General features: G+C 42.7%; 1 protein-coding gene and 1 long non-coding RNA gene across 2 annotated transcripts in view; one reads left to right on the plus strand and one right to left on the minus strand.

Moving 5' to 3' along the window:
- LOC123773432 (uncharacterized) overlaps window positions 1-20,478 on the minus strand; it is a 98,087-nt gene that overhangs the window by 39,792 nt on the left and 37,817 nt on the right. Inside the window, exon 3 of the long non-coding RNA XR_011227972.1 lies at window positions 10,671-10,730. This is a non-coding gene — a long non-coding RNA (uncharacterized lncRNA). The remainder of the gene's footprint in view (window positions 1-10,670; window positions 10,731-20,478) is intronic.
- LOC123746721 (anion exchange protein 2) overlaps window positions 5,059-20,478 on the plus strand; it is a 40,524-nt gene continuing 25,104 nt past the window's right edge. Inside the window, 8 exon segments of the mRNA XM_045728461.2 lie at window positions 5,059-5,279; window positions 9,877-10,033; window positions 10,210-10,390; window positions 16,021-16,191; window positions 16,322-16,595; window positions 17,861-18,115; window positions 18,830-18,978; window positions 19,471-19,736. Of these exon segments, the coding sequence (XP_045584417.1) occupies window positions 5,192-5,279; window positions 9,877-10,033; window positions 10,210-10,390; window positions 16,021-16,191; window positions 16,322-16,595; window positions 17,861-18,115; window positions 18,830-18,978; window positions 19,471-19,736 (1,541 nt within the window). The 5' untranslated portion in view covers window positions 5,059-5,191.

The raw sequence follows: 20,478 nt of genomic DNA on the forward strand, positions 1-20,478 counted from the left end.
TTGTTTTCCAACCTCCTTTTTCCAATTCCTTACGTGACGACGTTTCGGTCCGTCCTGGACCCCTTACGTGACGACGTTTCGGTCCGTCCTGGACCCTTACGTGACGACGTTTCGGTCCGTCCTGGACCCTTACGTGACGACGTTTCGGTCCGTCCTGGACCCCTTACGTGACGACGTTTCGGTCCGTCCTGGACCCCTTACGTGACGACGTTTCGGTCCGTCCTGGACCCTTTACGTGACAATTTGATTGTTGCCGCCGAAGGCTGCTAGTTTATTGTGTACCCCATACTCATCCTGTGAGCGGTAGCCCAAAAGCATTACAGAGGGCACAAAATATCTTTATCAGACCTCATTTTAGATTATTACATAAACAATTTCATCTATCCTTCACGCCTTATAGTTACAATGCCAGCTAGTCACAGAGAAAGTGCTATTTCAAGAGGTATATATATTTACAGTAAGTCCTCATACATTAATGGTAGGTCTTATCGCTAATACATAATAGTTTGACCAATGGGGACATTACAGAGTCATAGGGAGCTTCTGTTTATTATTAGTCCTCACAATACACTACTTGTTTCTGAATCTCATATGTCGTTCATCTACTGGAAGCGAAATATGGATACAGTGCAAGGATTTCAGGTAATTTATCCATGGTAATAAGATAGGTTGCCATATCATACAGAGTGAGCTTAGATTTATCTCTAAATGGCTCAATTTTACTACAATCCTAGATATAGTGTTCGAGTGTGTGTCCCTGTCTTTGTCCACTCACTTTACACTTTACTTCATCCAGATCCCTATACAAGCCGAATTGCCAGAGATACTTGTAGCCAAGTCTTATACGAGCTGTGACAACATCTGTTAGTCTACTGACTTACGTGATGACGTTTCGGTCCGTCCTGGACCCTTACGTGACGACGTTTCGGTCCGTCCTGGACCCTTACGTGACGACGTTTCGGTCCGTCCTGGACCCTTACGTGACGACGTTTCGGTCCGTCCTGGACCCTTACGTGACGACGTTTCGGTCCGTCCTGGACCCTTACGTGACGACGTTTCGGTCCGTCCTGGACCCTTACGTGACGACGTTTCGGTCCGTCCTGGACCCTTACGTGACGACGTTTCGGTCCGTCCTGGACCCTTACGTGACGACGTTTCGGTCCGTCCTGGACCCTTACGTGACGACGTTTCGGTCCGTCCTGGACCCATTGATATATCACACCATTGTGAGTTCTTTGTGTTCTTTGTTTTATATTATTTGGGGGGAATTTGCTGAAATTAAAAAAAAACATATATGTCAAAAAGTTTTTTACTACCTGCTTCAAAGATGGCACCAAAGACTGCATAGCCTTAGCTAAGACTTGGTTGAAGCATCGTGCCCTTGTAAGACTGGTTGGCCTCACCACAGCAGACTCTTTATTACACTCTTTTGTTCTCCCTTCCCAATTGTTCTGTTTAGAATTCTTGAGTTGTCTCAAAGTCATTTGCAACAACTAAGACTCGTTCACCGCGTATCTCTCTCTAATTTACCAGCTTATATAATGAAGAAATGCCTGTTTTTCTAATGAAGACGTTTCATACTGTTATTTATTTATATACAAGAAGTTACAATGCGTTGTGAAATAATAATTAATAATTCATTGTGTCGGGGGACAGGAAGCCAGAGTGTATTCATACACATTTTGGCTTTTATCATGGTCCTCCCCCCACCCCAAACGCCGAATTACTGACCCCGCCCAGGATGCAACCCCACAACAAGCTGACTAACTCCTGGGTACCTACTCACTGCTAGGTGAACAGAGGCATTAGGTGAAAGGAAATGTGCCGAACCATTTCGGTCCCACCAGGGAGTCGACCTCGAATTCAATGCTTGTGCGTCAAGAACGAACCCGACTGTACTACCGCGAATATATATTGGTGATTAAGCGGTATTATTAATTAATTAATTAATTAAGCGGTATTAATTAATCATGCCCGAAACGCTTTGCGTAATAGTGGCTTTAGGCATTGTATGTACTAGCTATACCTATAAGTTAAACAATCCTTGTAAATATTTATTGTATGTATGTACCTTACCTAAATAAAATTGTATTGTATTGTAAAATTGTATTGTATATTCTTACAAAGACACGACATGAGTTTCGGATAGGCCATGTTTTTTCATACGAAGGAAGCCCTGTTTTTCTAACGAAGAAAACACCTTTCTTTAATTAAACAGACCCGTGGCTCTGTGTACTGTATCGCTCTGCAGCTCATCGTTGACAGAACTGCGTGAAACAAGAAATCACGCCAGAAAACTAAATGAAACAATGAACTCATAATCATTATATATTATGTGTGTGTGTGTGTGTGTGTGTGTTTTTCCCCCCTTGGTTAGCGTGTGATTGAGCTTGACTCTTAGACCTATTGTCTTGTGTATGACTCTCTGTCCTACGTGACAGTGAATACCAGCATTATCCTCACTCTAATAACGCCTAATTGAATACCTCAGATTAGGCAAAATTGTAATTAATTTTTATCAGTAAAGATGCTAATAATAACAAAAACTCTCTGATACCTTCTAACATTGTACATTATTGTTGCATTCTCTACTCGCCGGTTACTTATATGGAAATACAAACATTAACATAGTAAAGCAACAATCCAGATTAGCGCTGGACCTCCCTATTAAGGCATTACCTATTAGCTGACTATTAACATATATATATATATATATATATATATATATATATATATATATATATATATATATATATATATATATATATATATATATATATATATATATATATATTAACATATATATAATAATTATATATTTTATATTAATATATATAATATATAATATATATAAACATTAATATATAATATTAATGTTTCAAGTCTGTGAGTTCAACGTGAACATCTGAAAACTTTTCAACTGGTCGGAACACACCAGCTGGTGTGTTAGGTACCATTGGACACGTACTTAATTGTCCAGGACAATTGCTCCGTACCTAATTGTCCAGGACAATTCCTCCTGGTGGGAGCTTCAAGAGCACCTAATGACATCCTGGGGAGGATGGTGTTAAGCAATTGCCTAACTCCCAGGTACCTATTTACTACTAGCTGAACAGCGGCATTAGGTGAAAAGAAACGTGCCTAGCCACTTCTGTTCCGCCCGGGTACTAAGTTTCAACTCAATCATCAAACAATAGCCATCCCCTTTAAGAAAACATTGAAGATGAATCTAACTTTGTTTCACAAGCTCACGTGTCTGCATCAGACTGGTCAAAGGGGCAGGTAATAATAATAATAATAATAATAATAATAATAATAATAATAATAATAATAATAATAATAATAATAATAATAATAATAATAATAATAATACGGTACAATGGGTTGGTGAGATTACATAAGATTGGTAATTTTACATTCATGTAAAGCTACTAACACGCATAGCGTTTTAGGCAGTATTGGGCAGGTGCTGGAAGTAACTTGTCAACTTGTTTGATACAGTGAACCCAGAACCATTTTAAATATCAACCCGTCCTCAGACCAAGTCCATTCTATCCAGCGGTCGACTCCAAAGACGCATTCATCAATTTTAACATGCTGTTGATTCATAAATGGAATTTTCTCAAATGTGAATTAATATTGCTATATTTTAGCATATTGAGCATATTTAGGCACTGGTTAGCTTAGGTTAGGTGTTTAGGTTCTGTTGGCTAATATTTGTATTTGTAGTACGTGGGTGAAACATTTACAGCTTTGTGGTTCGAACAAAATTCGTCAGTGAAGCACTTGTTCCGGAAGTGTTCTAAGGAAATCAATTGTGAGTCGTGTGTAAACCGTTTTGCATTCATAAACAGGGGGTTTGGCGGGCGCATGGAATGGAGTTTGGCCTTTGTTTAGAGGACGGTCTGTATATATTGTGCCAGTCTGGTCAGCCTCGAGCGTCAGTGCCTGTTGTTTCGTCAGCATCAAGCGTCAGCGTTAAGCTAAGCGCACATATTCCAAAAGGTACGTCAAGAATGTGTAGCCGTCAGATACTCCTGAAACCCCTACAGGCACAGCGTCTTGTGGTTATCTTGAGGTTATCTTGAGATGATTTCGGGGCTTTTTAGTGTCCCCGCGGCCCGGTCCTCGACCAGGCCTCCACCCCCAGGAAGCAGCCCGTGACAGCTGACTAATACCCAGGTACCTATTTTACTGCTAGGTAACAGGGGCATAGGGTGAAAGAAACTCTGCCCATTGTTTCTCGCCGGCGCCTGGGATCGAACCCAGGACCACAGGATCACAAGTCCAGCGTGCTGTCCGCTCGGGCGACCGGCTCCTGGTGGCCAGTGTGCCGGGGTAGTTCCCACGGAACATGCTCTAACTAGCCTGGATATATGTATAAACATTTCCACAGGTTCATGTAACATGTGAACCTGATCACACACACATACCACGCCATGTGAAACTGCCCCGTTGCCATCACCGGGTCCCGCCCCCTCAACGGTCATCACACAGTACTTAACTAATCTGTTAACGTGTTCTGGACACGTTTGTTGGCACAGGATGGAGAGGGTGTTGAGAGGTCACGCTGATAACATGAGACTCGTGCCGTTGAGCAAAGGCTGCAAGAAATTCTCACCTTTCTCACCTTGTGTGTTGTGAGCTTCGTGTTTCGACGGTAACATTGTGTTCACTTGGCGAGCTCCCCGCCTTGGTATCTGCATGCATAGTATTGGTTATTGAACGACTGCGTCTTGCATTACAAAGAAAACATTTCCTCTCTCCAAAGCATTGCATATTATTGCCAAATATAATCATTTCATTTCTGTCAAGTTGTTTGGAAAGCTCAAAGGAAATTTCAAATCCAGAAAAATGCCTTCATGCATAACAAACATGAGGGTAAAAGTTTAGCAGCTTTTTCCATTTTGGAAAAACAAAAAGTTTGATGATAGTGAAACAATTTTCATTTGTAGCCTAAGATGGCGCCACGCGAAGGTGATCAGGGGGCGGAGCTATGGCGATAATTAAGTCACCTCCGTTATAACTGGAGGAGCGCGATCACCCTAGTTTAGTTTGATTACGGCTGTTACGAGGCTGACGGGGACCTGTGAGTGCCCGAGTGTTTGTCACAGTAGATCCTGCTCCAGCACACACAGCAGCACTGGAGAGCAAGGTTACCCTCGAGGAGCTACCAGGCATCCACGTCACCATGGATCTCAACCATATCGCGGATAAAGAACATTACACCAGTGACTTTGGGAATTATACCTACAATCTGCGGCCAGACTTTCCGCTAGGTAACCTACCTTCTCAAGTTTGTACTTAAAGTGTATGGGTTTTTTAGGGAAAATCTGTAAATATAGCATTGAAGTTTCCTTCCAGCATAGGCAAATTTTCAATCAACTTAACAACAATTATGTTGAGGAGTTTAACATTGAGGAAACTAGTAGATTTGTTATTATTGTGTCCAGTACTGGTCCAACCCTGATGCTGGAATATATATTTTATCAACTTTCCAGGATTTCGTAATTTATCTACTTTTTTAGATAATACTTTCATAGCTATGCGAGGGCCAATAAATAATTCTCAAATTATAATATACTCGTAGAAACGCTAGAATTGGACCTAATTATAATAATAATGGGCTTTGTTGGGGATAGGAAGCTTGGGTATGTACACATATATATATCTTAGGCTATAGAAGGTGGTTGGAGAAGAAAAATATGTGAGTGTACGCGGTTGCCCCACAAGGCTTCCCCGGATGCTGCATATCGTCTTCTTTAAGGTCGAGGGTCCCTACAAGCGCAACCAGAGGTGGTACCCCCTTATATATATTTTTACTATCTTAGGCTTATATCGAGTTTCCTCAAGGTCGAGCCACTGACCTTTCCCAGGATGTAGCCCACAACAGTTGTCTTGCTCGAAGGGGGTACCTATTTACTCTCAGGTGAACACACGCATTACGTTAATGGAAACGTGTCCAAACATTTCTGTCCCGCCCGGTAATCGAACTCGGGATCCCCGATCCTAAGTCTACAACAAAGTCAACTGTACTATCTGTTTATAGATTCTTGTACTGTGATATCAGTTAATGTATTCTGGACGTGTAATGACATATCCAGTTTATAGCGTCCTTCGCCCCAATACATGTACTGTACAATTAAGGGTGAAATCTTGCGGATTTTACGTACTATTGTACAAAAATTCTGTACTTATATTTTTAACTACAATTTACTAAACTTGCACTTTCTTATACTGATGTACTACTGAACTAAAAGTGTGCAGCGGAGGCCTCGCTGCTTGCAAGGTAGGCGTTCGACCCCGCTGGTCAAAGTGGTTGGGCACCGTGCATTCACTCCATCCACATATCCTATCACACTCTTATTCTCGTATCTAATAAACATATATGATACCGCAGAAGGCTTATTAGCCCTGTGAGGCAGCTCCTATCTATCCCCCAAACACACCTATTTGCCTATGTTTACCCTTAGCCTGAAACCACCCAGCTATTCCACATGCATCTTCCACTGTAATTTGTTCCACAAATCAACAATCCTACTGTATTTCCCTAGTGAATCTAATCTTACCCTATTGGTATCCCCCTGTGTCGTGTCTATTTTCTGCTAATATATTTAACACTCTTCTAATATTCTTTTTCTAAGTTTACTGTCATTTACTTATATACTTTAGTCATACCACTCATTACTTTTTGCCTTTAAGTATTGATAAAGTTTTCCCAATATCTTCGTAAGTGAGGATTCTAATTCCTGGGATCAACTAAACTCTGAACATGTTATAGGGAATTGTTTTGTTCTCTAGCACGGTGACAGAAACTCAACTGCAGAATGTAACTGGGTGAGCCTATTAAGGGCAAGATAAACTGAAGAATAACATTATATTGAGCAAACCACACACTAGAAATTGAAGAGACGACGACGTTCCGGTCCGCCCTGGTCCATTGTGGATTCTTAATAATGGTCCAGAACGGACCGAAACGGCGTTGTCTCTTCAATTTCTAGTCCACATTTTTCAGTCACGTTATTGTGACTCTTGGTGTTGGGTTTAAGGCATGTCAACCGTGAGTGGGTTATTAAGGCCTACCACAATACCTTACTGACCAACCAGCAAGAAGTCTTCCGTCCTGAAACTCAGTGAGAATCAGGGATCACCTCCTTGGTGTACATATTACTAGCAGCTTAGAATTTTGGTTTGGTGTTGCCCGTTGTGCCTATGAACCATCTTAGGATTATTATGGCAGCACAAGTGCTTACTGACGAACCAGTAAGAATAATTTGGTTTCGGACATAGTTCAAAGCAAGAGAACTATATATATATATATATATATATATATATATATATATATATATATATATATATATATATATATATATATATATATATATATATATATATATATATATATATATATATAGTTCAGTGTATGCTCTCACTGTGCTTCAGTGTTCAGTGCTTCTCTCAGTGTATATACACCGAGAAGCCACGTATACCTCTCAGTATATACGTGTTAAATGTCTTATAACTAACGCTTCTAGATATGAATACCTGTTTATGATTGACCTTCTTTCACACATTTATATGTTTTGGCGTAACATTCATACTAATCATGACTCTCATATCATTTTTGCTTTGAGATTTGACAATTTTAACATTGTCCAGCTGATACCTGGTAAATGTTAAGCATTGCTTAGGCTCGGAGCCCTACATTTGTCAGTATTAAACTGCAGCGGATGAAAAGGTTTCACACCAAAAGGTGGTTTGTTGTGCACCCCATACTCATCCTGGGAGTGGTGGTTTGTTGTGCACCCCATACTCATCCTGGGAGTGGTGATTTGTTGTGCACCCCATACTCACCCTGGGAGTGGTGGTTTGTTGTGCACCCCATACTCACCCTGGGAGTGGTGGTTTGTTGTGCACCCCATACTCACCCTGGGAGTGGTGGTTTGTTGTGCACCCCATACTCATCCTGGGAGTGGTGGTTTGTTGTGCACCCCATACTCATCCTGGGAGTGGTGGTTTGTTGTGCACCCCATACAAGGGGCCTGGCAGTTGAGTGTACAGCGCTTCGGATTCGTAGTCCTGAGGTTCCGGGTTCGATCCCCGGTGGAGGCGGAAACAAAATGGGCAGAGTTTCTTTCACCGAGATGCACCTGTTCACCTAGCAGTAAATAAGTACCTGGGAGTTAGACAGCTGCTACGGGCTGCTTCCTGGGGGTGTGTAACAAAAAGGGTGCCTGGTCAAGGACCGGGCCGCGGGGACGCTAAGCCTTGAAATCATCCGAAGATAACTCATCCTGTGAGCGGTAGTTTATTTTGCACCCCATACTCATCCTGAATGGTGGTTTATTTTGCACCCATACTTATCCTGTGAGCGGTATTTTATTGTGCTCCCCATACTCATCATGTGAGCGGTAGTTTATTGTTCCAACCCATACTCATCCTGTGAGTGGTAGTTTATTGTGCACCCCATACTCATCCTGTGAGCGGTAGTTTATTGTGCACCCCATACTCATCCTGTGAGCGGTAGTTTATTGTTCCAACCCATACTCATCCTGTGAGTGGTAGTTTATTGTGCACCCCATACTCATCCTGTGAGTGGTAGTTTATTGTGCACCCCATACTCATCCTGGGAGCGGTGGTTTACTGTGAACCCCATACTCATCCTGGGAGCGATAACGCAAAAAGGATAACAGAGTGCACAAAAGGTTTCAATCAAACCTGAAAGGGGTACTTTAACATTTACAATTTCACCTAATATGCGCACGTTATAATTATATTGAGAACTAAGAACACATTTTTGCGCTGCAACACCTGTGTGTCTACACTATACAGAGGACGAGTCACAATAACATGGATGGAGACATGATGACCAGACTACACACTAGAAGATGAGGAGACGACGACGTTTCGGCCCTTCAAGGACCATTATCTCGTTGATTGTGAAACGTCGAAGAAACGTCGCCGTCTCCTCGCTACGGTCTCGCTTCATACAGGTCGGCGTTCAATCCCTGATCGTCCAAGTGGTTGGGTATCATACCTTTCCCCCGTCCCATCCCAAATCCTTATCCTGATTGAATGATAAAGATTAAGCCACCCAAGAGGTGGCACGGGCATGAATAGCCCGTAAGACCTTATCCTGATCCCTTCCCAGTGCTATATAGTCGTAATGGCTTGGCGCTTTCCCCCCCCCCTGATTACTCCCTCCCTCCCTCTGTAATTACCCGTTTTCTATGACTTGGTTGTGACTGAGAAAGGCAAGTTAGCAATAGCATTTTGGTATTCAAATGGAGTGTGATCAGAGTAGCCCACTTGACATGCGGGAGGAGAGTACGGGTGTGAGGGCGCCGGGGAAGGTGGCAGTCACCGGCCGTCACCGGAAACAACACTATTGCTAAAGCGTTGTCTCTATCAACATGTGCAGATTTACATGTTGATAGTTTCAGTGTTATGCAGTCGCGTTCGTTCTCGACTAACAATTGCGAATTTCGGATTCGAATCCCGGGCAGGACAGAAATAGTTGGGCACATTTCCTACCACCTAATGCCTCTGTTCACCTAACGGTAAGTATAGGTACCCGGGAGTTGGCCAGCTTGTTGTGGGGTTCCATCCTTGGGGGACCTCGACATTAGCCTAACATACACAGGCTGCCTGTCCCAGAAAAAATGAATTATGAATCTCAGACTACCTCAATAACAGCAATGTTGACGCTGCAAGAGCACGCGACAGGATACCTTTGTCTCCAGGTTAAAAACAAATGAGAACGCGTTAGTTACTTCAGTCTACCTCTATAGTCAATGACCGTTTTCTATGTCTCAGTCTAATGTTTACTTATATGACCGATTTTTATAAAAAGAACAAACCGGTGTGTTGGTTCAGGAGTAGTACTGCTGGACTTGGACGAGAAGGAGGTTCCTCGCATCGCCACTCGGGTAGTGGATAAGCTCATCTCCTACGACCAGGTGCCCATCGACCAGCGTGAGGCCGTTATACGCATCCTCTTGCACAAACACAATTCCTCCCAGGAAACAAGCAGGTAGGCTTCACTCTCCAATCCAACCTATATAGTCGTAATGACTTGTGGCGCTTTCCCCTGATAATTCCATTACTCCAATCCCACCCTCAGCTCAACCAGCTCTGCAATGTTTATTGAATTTGTTGAATTTCACTGCTTGCTAGATTTGTTAATATTTTTTTTTTTTGTTTATCAAGCACCGAAGAAAAGCCAAATTTGGGTGGTCGGCGGCGTTCATCTGTTCGCAAGCTGCCAGTACCCAATAATTTCCCTCAGACCGATGGAGGCAACACTACCGATGAACCTAATGGTGTGGTGTCCAATGGCACAATCCCAAAGGACCTGAAAAGTTGCGCTCGTCACAACTCGTTCACTGAGGTAAGCAAGGTTCGTCAAGACTTCCTGTACCACTACCCGTTCCATGCTGGTTAGGTTAGGGTTGGTTAGTTCATTTATTATGCACCCCATACCCATCCTGTGGGTGGTAGTGGAAAGGGTTACAGAGGCACATAATGGGCTCAGGAACAGAACCCCACAATTCATTTATCTAAGCAAGTTAAGTCTTGATGAGCTAGTGACAAAATTAAATGCACATCGTCACATCAACAATGGAGTTAGCATTGCAAAAGCACTTGCAAACTTACCTTGTGGCACTTACCTTGTGGCTGAGTGGGCAATAAGCAGTGTACTGTACGTTGTCAAACGGATTTTCTAGCCCCTGGAGGAGAGAAGAAAACGTGTATGTGTTAGTTAGCATTTTAGCATTGCATAAATGAATGACCACGTCTAGGTTGGGGAAAAAATTTTTTAGTTAAGGTTGCTCAACGACTGTACACTTTCTGGCTCACCAAGACAAAGTTTTGGTCATACGTCCTGTTAGCGGACCAGCCAGAGGATCAGGGACAGCGCAGGAACATTGCTGGAAAACAAAATACATATCCTACACCACTACGAGTGCTAGACTCGAGGGTGAAAAAGCTAACTTTTACTACTAGTAATAACAGTTTCTGTTCATAAAGTTGTGTGCACTGATAGGGCAAGTCCGTGGCGTGTTAGCACTAATGGACACACCCTAGGAACACTCCAATAAGCAGTGGTTGTGTCTGCGGGCCGCTGTAAGGAACACCCTAGGAACACTCCAATAAGCAGTGGTTGTGTCTGCGGGCCGCTGTAAGGAACACCCTAGGAACACTCCAATAAGCAGTGGTTGTGTCTGCGGGCCGCTGTAAGGAACAATCTGGCTGAGCAGGTTATTACTAAACAAACCTGCCCCCAGGCTGGCCTTGACAAGAAAAAGAAATCTTGAAACTAACTACAGGAAAAGTTCATACAATTCCTTATATTTAACTATGTTAACTTCACAACGCACTAGAATGATTTTGTCAAAAAGCTTATTTCAATACTAGATTTTCTGGTCATGCAGCACTAGCTAAAACCGAAGGCATTTGAATGTCTTGAAGATCTTCAGACAACTCCGTTTACATTGTCAGCGTTGATATTTCAAACGGCCATCATATCCTTTAATAGGCAAACCCTTTGGCTACTCTTAGATCTTATGGTACGACAATGTACAATGTCATGTTGATCCTAAGTTCCTTCATTATAGTCAGCATCTTCGTCTGGTCACTAGAGCGATGGATTCCGATTTTCCGGCTTGAATTCCAATCCCCGAGGATTGAAGCGAATCAAACGTTATTACCCACGATATTATAGACTAATTTATAATATATATAACTCACAAATCATAGTTAACAAACAACAAAGAGCTCAACCCCTGTGAAGGACTCGAACCTTGGGAGGCCAGGTGTTCGCGCACCGTTGACACAGCCAGTGCTCTAGACCCCTACACCACGGCAGATCATTAAGAGACTGAGAGTCGGGGGGCATTTACCCAACCTTTGAAATATCAACATATATATATATATATATATATATATATATATATATATATATATATATATATATATATATATATATATATATATATATATATATATATATATATATATATATAACTGAAAACTCACACCCCAGAAGTGACTCGAACCCATACTCCCAGGAGCAACGCAACTGGTATGTACAAGACGCCTTAATCCACTTGACCATCACGACCGGACAAAATGAGGTGATAGCCGAGGCTATTTGAACCACCCCACCGCCGGCACTCGGATAGTAATCTTGGGCATAGCATTTTACCAAATCACCTCATTCTTTGGGGCACACGTGAGGAACACAAATGCGAACAAGCCTGAATGGTCCCCAGGACAATATGCAACTGAAAACTCACACCCCAGAAGTGACTCGAACCCATACTCCCAGGAGCAACGCAACTGGTATGTACAAGACGCCTTAATCCACTTGACCATCACGACCGGACAAAATGAGGTGATAGCCGAGGCTATTTGAACCACCCCACCGCCGGCACTCGGATAGTAATCTTGGGCATAGCATTTTACCAAATCACCTCATTCTTTGGGGCACACGTGAGGAACACAAATGCGAACAAGCCTGAATGGTCCCCAGGACAATATGCAACTGAAAACTCACACCCCAGAAGTGACTCGAACCCATACTCCCAGGAGCAACGCAACTGGTATGTACAAGACGCCTTAATCCACTTGACCATCACGACCGGACAAAATGAGGTGATAGCCGAGGCTATTTGAACCACCCCACCGCCGGCACTCGGATAGTAATCTTGGGCATAGCATTTTACCAAATCACCTCATTCTTTGGGGCACACGTGAGGAACACAAATGCGAACAAGCCTGAATGGTCCCCAGGACAATATGCAACTGAAAACTCACACCCCAGAAGTGACTCGAACCCATACTCCCAGGAGCAACGCAACTGGTATGTACAAGACGCCTTAATCCACTTGACCATCACGACCGGACAAAATGAGGTGATAGCCGAGGCTATTTGAACCACCCCACCGCCGGCACTCGGATAGTAATCTTGGGCATAGCATTTTACCAAATCACCTCATTCTTTGGGGCACACGTGAGGAACACAAATGCGAACAAGCCTGAATGGTCCCCAGGACAATATGCAACTGAAAACTCACACCCCAGAAGTGACTCGAACCCATACTCCCAGGAGCAACGCAACTGGTATGTACAAGACGCCTTAATCCACTTGACCATCACGACCGGACAAAATGAGGTGATAGCCGAGGCTATTTGAACCACCCCACCGCCGGCACTCGGATAGTAATCTTGGGCATAGCATTTTACCAAATCACCTCATTCTTTGGGGCACACGTGAGGAACACAAATGCGAACAAGCCTGAATGGTCCCCAGGACAATATGCAACTGAAAACTCACACCCCAGAAGTGACTCGAACCCATACTCCCAGGAGCAACGCAACTGGTATGTACAAGACGCCTTAATCCACTTGACCATCACGACCGGACAAAATGAGGTGATAGCCGAGGCTATTTGAACCACCCCACCGCCGGCACTCGGATAGTAATCTTGGGCATAGCATTTTACCAAATCACCTCATTCTTTGGGGCACACGTGAGGAACACAAATGCGAACAAGCCTGAATGGTCCCCAGGACAATATGCAACTGAAAACTCACACCCCAGAAGTGACTCGAACCCATACTCCCAGGAGCAACGCAACTGGTATGTACAAGACGCCTTAATCCACTTGACCATCACGACCGGACAAAATGAGGTGATAGCCGAGGCTATTTGAACCACCCCACCGCCGGCACTCGGATAGTAATCTTGGGCATAGCATTTTACCAAATCACCTCATTCTTTGGGGCACACGTGAGGAACACAAATGCGAACAAGCCTGAATGTTCGCATTTGAAAATAGCCTCGGCTATCACCTCATTTTGTCCGGTCGTGATGGTCAAGTGGATTAAGGCGTCTTGTACATACCAGTTGCGTTGCTCCTGGGAGTATGGGTTCGAGTCACTTCTGGGGTGTGAGTTTTCAGTTGCATATTGTCCTGGGGACCATTCAGGCTTGTTCGCATTTGTGTTCCTCACGTGTGCCCCAAAGAATGAGGTGATTTGGTAAAATGCTATGCCCAAGATTACTATCCGAGTGCCGGCGGTGGGGTGGTTCAAATAGCCTCGGCTATCACCTCATTTTGTCCGGTCGTGATGGTCAAGTGGATTAAGGCGTCTTGTACATACCAGTTGCGTTGCTCCTGGGAGTATGGGTTCGAGTCACTTCTGGGGTGTGAGTTTTCAGTTGCATATTGTCCTGGGGACCATTCAGGCTTGTTCGCATTTGTGTTCCTCACGTGTGCCCCAAAGAATGAGGTGATTTGGTAAAATGCTATGCCCAAGATTACTATCCGAGTGCCGGCGGTGGGGTGGTTCAAATAGCCTCGGCTATCACCTCATTTTGTCCGGTCGTGATGGTCAAGTGGATTAAGGCGTCTTGTACATACCAGTTGCGTTGCTCCTGGGAGTATGGGTTCGAGTCACTTCTGGGGTGTGAGTTTTCAGTTGCATATTGTCCTGGGGACCATTCAGGCTTGTTCGCATTTGTGTTCCTCACGTGTGCCCCAAAGAATGAGGTGATTTGGTAAAATGCTATGCCCAAGATTACTATCCGAGTGCCGGCGGTGGGGTGGTTCAAATAGCCTCGGCTATCACCTCATTTTGTCCGGTCGTGATGGTCAAGTGGATTAAGGCGTCTTGTACATACCAGTTGCGTTGCTCCTGGGAGTATGGGTTCGAGTCACTTCTGGGGTGTGAGTTTTCAGTTGCATATTGTCCTGGGGACCATTCAGGCTTGTTCGCATATATATATATATATATATATATATATATATATATATATATATATATATATATATATATATATATATATATATATATATAAGATTCACAAGAGAACAGCGTGCCAGGCTCACATAAAAAAAAACCCTATAACGATTTCTGGCACTCATCCCCCCCCCCTACCCCGACTACCCAGCTAAATATTACAAAAAGAAACAAACGTATAGCAATATACATTATTCGCTGATCTGATCTCGGGTAAAATAGCATTAATTTCCAACTATCCATAATTTACCTGTACCTGTGGAGGTTTCGCGAGATATGTTTCATTCTCAGAGTAAATGGGTAGCTTTTCTATTTTTAATAGTTCACTTTTTCTATTTTTCAGTAGTTCTATTTTTTAGTTTAGCTTTCTCCTAATTAGTTTCGTTTCGTTTCTCTCTTTCCGGCAAACACCCACACATTAGAAACTATATTTTTGTATGAGACAGGCAGAGACAGAAAGGCACAGAGATAGATGGATGGATAGATCGATGGATGGGTAGATACGTGGATGGAACGATGGATAGTTAGATGGATGGAACGTTGGAAACAGAGATGAATGAATAGACAGAGGCCTTCATGGATGGATGGACTGATGGATTGAAGAATAGGTAGCTGGATATACGGATAGATTGATGGATGGATATACAGATAGATAAATGGAAGGATATACGAATAGATAGATGGATGGATATACAGATAGATAAATGGAAGGATATACGGATAGATAGATGGATGGATATACAGATAGATAAATGGAAGGATATACGGATAGATAGATGGATGGATATACAGATAGATAGATGGATGGATATACGAGTAGGTAGATGGGTAGATAAATGAGCAGAAAGGTGGATAGATGGATACAAAGCTGGGTAAATGGATGAATAGATGAATATATAGACGGACAGATGAACGAATGGATGGGTAGATGCACAAATAGATTGATAGATAGATGGTTATCTATTTGTTCATCCATCTGGCCTATCACGGAGGAGGATAAGCCAGGTGAATGAAATGTCAAGTACAACATTTTATATTTATATACGAGGATAAATCCTCAAAATATATACCGAGTATGTCATTAAGGTTCTCCTACAAGCATCCATTAAGATATAATAAAATGATATACATTTCATTTCTAAATTGATATTTTGTATGAAATAATATTCTTACCAATAAGACAAATATTGTTTCTTATACCTTCTTTGTCAGATTGAAATAGATGAGAATGTGTTGTTCAAGAATAAAGAGGCCAAGAAGAAGAGTGTGTCCGAGGGCGGGGAGATGACAGCGGTGATGGCTGGTGGCGTGAGCTTCCTTGAGAGCCCCATCCTCGCCTTCGTCAGGCTGTCTGAAGGCGTCGTGCTACAGGATCTTATAGAAGTAAGCTATTATCAACACGCATTCTCACTCATTGGCCCCACTAAAAAAAATGTATTTTGATTGACTTTTGATGTTAAATTACACGTGGAAACATGTTCTGTACCTGATTGAAATGATTCCCCTTCTCCAGGTTTCCATGCCTGTAAGGTTCATATTTGTCCTCCTTGGACCCTTCCACGATGAGAAGGACTACCACGAGATTGGTCATTCCATCTCCACCCTGATGGCCAGTAAGGTGTTCCGCGAGGCAGCGTACACGGCCAACACCCGGGATAAAATACTTATAGCAGCTAATGAGGTTTTACCTCCTGTCTCGTGGACAGCAAACATGAATGGCATGGATGTCGCTCAGATCATGAAGAAGAGAGAGAGCATCATGATGAAGAGCGCTCAGTGTGAAGAAGGTAGTGCTTAGATTTGATATTACACCTGTAATGTCTTAACAAAGTGAAAAAATTGTGCTTTATTGAGGATAAATGTTCATGTATTTATTTGATTAAAATCTACAGCTTTTCAACAGGTCAAACCCCTTTAACGACTGGGTTCGTATGTTTCCCGTTGGACTAGAAGGTTCTAATTTTTACGGAGTGGAATCGAGAGAACACGGGCTGTTTTATCAGCCAGTTCATCAAGCTATATCAACATGACAAGTCACCCAGTAAAAATCCATATATTTGTGTTTTCTAAAACTTAGATACAAGCAATATCTGAGTTTTTAACTGAAGTTAAAGAGATGCAGTAGCCAGTAGCTTGTGGCGTCCCCAACAATATCAAATAGCTTAATATAATACACACACAGAAATCACAATTTCTGTTCATTGACTAAGGCGCAGCTGGGAACATCCCGTGCGTAGGTTCGAACCCTCATCACGGCCCTTGTGGATTTGTTCAGCTTAATATAAACTCTGTAAGAACCCATCAAACTACAAATAAATCAGCAGTAAAAATGCTTATTTCCGATACGAGGTGGCATATTAATGGCGAGTTGCAGTTGCAGGGGGACACAGTTGCAGATTTTAAAGTAACAGTACAAATGGCAAGAGAACGGGAATGCTGACTGAAATGCTCCAGAGTTTGGACCCCCCATGGTAGAATGTACGGAATTATACTCTGGAATATATTACCAACATTAAGTAAAAGAGATTCAAGAATAGTTGTATTCTAATATCAAATGGTTTTGAAGTACTGTTTTGGGAAGTTGGACACACTGACACGAGGTAAACGGTGTGAGTGAGGGTCGGCGGAGGTGTTGTGCAAACTACCAAAATCTGTCATAGTGGAATAAAACTCCAGCTTCAACATAGAGGCTATGAACAGGGGAAAAAGCAGAGAGCATCTGAACAAGAGTTCATGATGCTCATGGCGTCGGAGTCGGCCGACGCTTAATCGAACTTTTAAGAGCACCCCAAGAGGTGGGTGACAATACCCTTCATTAAGTAGGAGCTGTAGTGTATTCCACGAGTTGCCCGGGGTGACACGGTATATATCCTATTAAACGTCATAGCATAGGTTTGGATAGTCAAAAACTTTACACCATAGCCGAGTGACGTTCACATTAGGCGTAACCAAAATTTAATTCAATTTGATGTGCACTTAATTTGATGATAGTATTTCAGCATGAGAATTAGTTGTTGCACAGCAGATTTTCATGGTTGACTTGTCATTACAGCTGCAGCTGCAGCCGCAGCAGCAATGGCGGCAGCTTCTCCGGGAGAGGGCGATGACGGAGACAAGAAACCTCCAACACGAGACCCTCTTATTCGTATAGGGAAGCCTTTCTATGGCTTGTACCTGGACATACGGGACCGCTACCCCAAGTACCCCTCCGACATTATAGACGGCTTCAGCGGACAGGTGGCGGCGGCAACCATCTTCATCTTCTTTGCTGCCCTCTCACCCGCCATCACCTTTGGTGGCATGTATGGTAACACATCACCTACATTTAAACTCTCTTATGAATTTGTGAAGAACATATGAAGAGAGACTAACAAAACAATTTATACTCTAGAAAGTTTAGACTAAGAGGGTGCATCATTGTAGAGCAACTTACAAATGAATTAAATGGTAAATTTAACAGACATCTCAAAAAGGATATTCTATGAGGTGCTTAACTGTTGGCTGAACAAATTACAAACTAATAACTGGAGGTTGTGAACCCAAATTGTACGCTAATATCTGGCTAGACAAGATAATGCAGTTGTCAAATGTGAGCAAGTAACACAAATTTTGGATTAGGATGAAACGAAAAACAAGTGTCAAGATGGGTGGGATTGGCATGGTCAATTAGCTGAACATATGTATATTTCAACCCAATCAACCATTTGGAGTGGACGGTAGAGCGACAGTTTCCCTTCATGCAGGTTGGCGTTCAATCCCCCACCATTCAAGTGGTTGGGCACAACTCCTTCCCCCGTCCCATCCCAAATCCTTATCAAGATCCATTCCATGTGCTGTATAGTCGTAAAGACGCTTTCCTCCCTGATAATTCCTTCCCTTCCCGATCATTTTTCAACATTCAGTAATTAATAACACATCTGTTATGGTAATCATATTTATATGTACATTAGGGGAATATTTAGCAAAAACGTTTTGTTAAACAATGTTTACTTGTATTTTCATGTCAAATCTTATCTTTCAGGTGACATGATGGATAACTACATTGGAGTCGGAGAATGTCTCCTCATGTCTTCTGTGAATGGCGCCATCTTTGCCCTTTTTGCCGCGCAGCCCTTGCTTATTGTGGGCGCGACGGGTCCTCTCATGGTCTTTGACATGAGTCTCTACCAAGTGAGTATTTGTGTGTGTTAGTATTAGGCTCTTACTCCATGCCCAACACTTCTCCAGCTCCGGGTAATGTTTACGTTCCTTGAGACTAACTACCCATAAGCTGTTAAATTGACATTTAAGGAATCCCAATCTATACAGAGTAAGGATATATCGTCTGAGAGAACGGTAATAAACGCTAAGGTTATGATGTTCGTGTAATCTACGGCCAACCACAAGTCGGTATTCGTTAATTGTTACATAATGTAAAATTAAAATTGTATTTTCTCGAAAATAAATTAAAATTATAACTGCATGTACAGATAGGCCTATGGCGTGTTTTGGTTCTGCTGTCAATTATTTGAGTTTCCGCACATTTTATTGTCCTCTATACGCACATTTGCCCTCACAGTCAGAATGCATTGAACTGATAGTAAAATGTATTCAATTATTATTATTTGCCTTATAACTAAATGTATTCGGAAACGGTAAAACATATATAGTCTTTGTGTCTAGTTCGCCAAGACGAATGAACTTGATTTCCTGGCCATGAGAGTGTGGATTGGCTTGTGGATGACTATTATTGGCCTGCTGGTCTCCGCAACTGAGGCTGTCGCCCTGGTGAGGAAGTTCACCAGGTTCACCGAGGAGATCTTCGCCACGCTGGTCTGTCTCATCTTCATCTATGAAGCCGTCTCCAAGACGGCAGGCATCTTCGTGTCTCACCCGCTTCTTGAGGAGTACGGGTGTGGCGATGACATCCTTCCTTCGCCATTGACAACGTAAGTCTTCTTACTTTTCTCTTATTAAAAGAAATGGGTTATTCCTACACAATAGACACAATAATGGATATAAATGTTGACTTTAATTGACCGGTGCAAAGCTACCGTTCGTGTAGAGATTCTAAATGAATGATATAAGCATGTGTTCTCATTTAGAAAGCTGTATTGATCATGTGTAATTTTTTACCAATATTTTTCTAACTGTTGGAACAGCAGATACCACTCAATAATTGGTTATTAGTTGTGGATCTTTGATAAGATGAAAAGACGTGATAATGCGTAGACTGGCATGGGGAAAATTCGAGAAAACCCAGGGGACGTAGACCGGCTCTGGAAAAAAATCGTAAAACCGGGGGTGCGTAGACCGGCATGGGGAAAAAACAAAATTGCCGGTCTACGTCTCGTTTCCCACTACTCTGGAGCATGGTGCAGTGATACAGTCTGGAGCATGGTGCAGTGATACAGTCTGGAGCATGGATGCAGTGATACAGTCTGGAGCATGGTGCAGTGATACAGCCTGACGCATGGTACAGTGATACAGCCTGACGCATGCTGTAATGCAAGTATAGTGCATTGTGCAATTGCACCTTTATTTTCTCTCGTGGGACATTTCCCATAAAATTTTAGGAAACATATACAGTATATTGTATAGCATATATAACAAGACGCTGAACCCACACACCTCTGAAGGAAGAGGAAGTGACGACGTTTCGGTCCGTCCTGAGTCATTATCAAGTCGACT

Source organism: Procambarus clarkii, chromosome 10 (genome assembly GCF_040958095.1).
Source record: "Procambarus clarkii isolate CNS0578487 chromosome 10, FALCON_Pclarkii_2.0, whole genome shotgun sequence".
Lineage (NCBI taxonomy): Eukaryota > Metazoa > Arthropoda > Malacostraca > Decapoda > Cambaridae > Procambarus > Procambarus clarkii.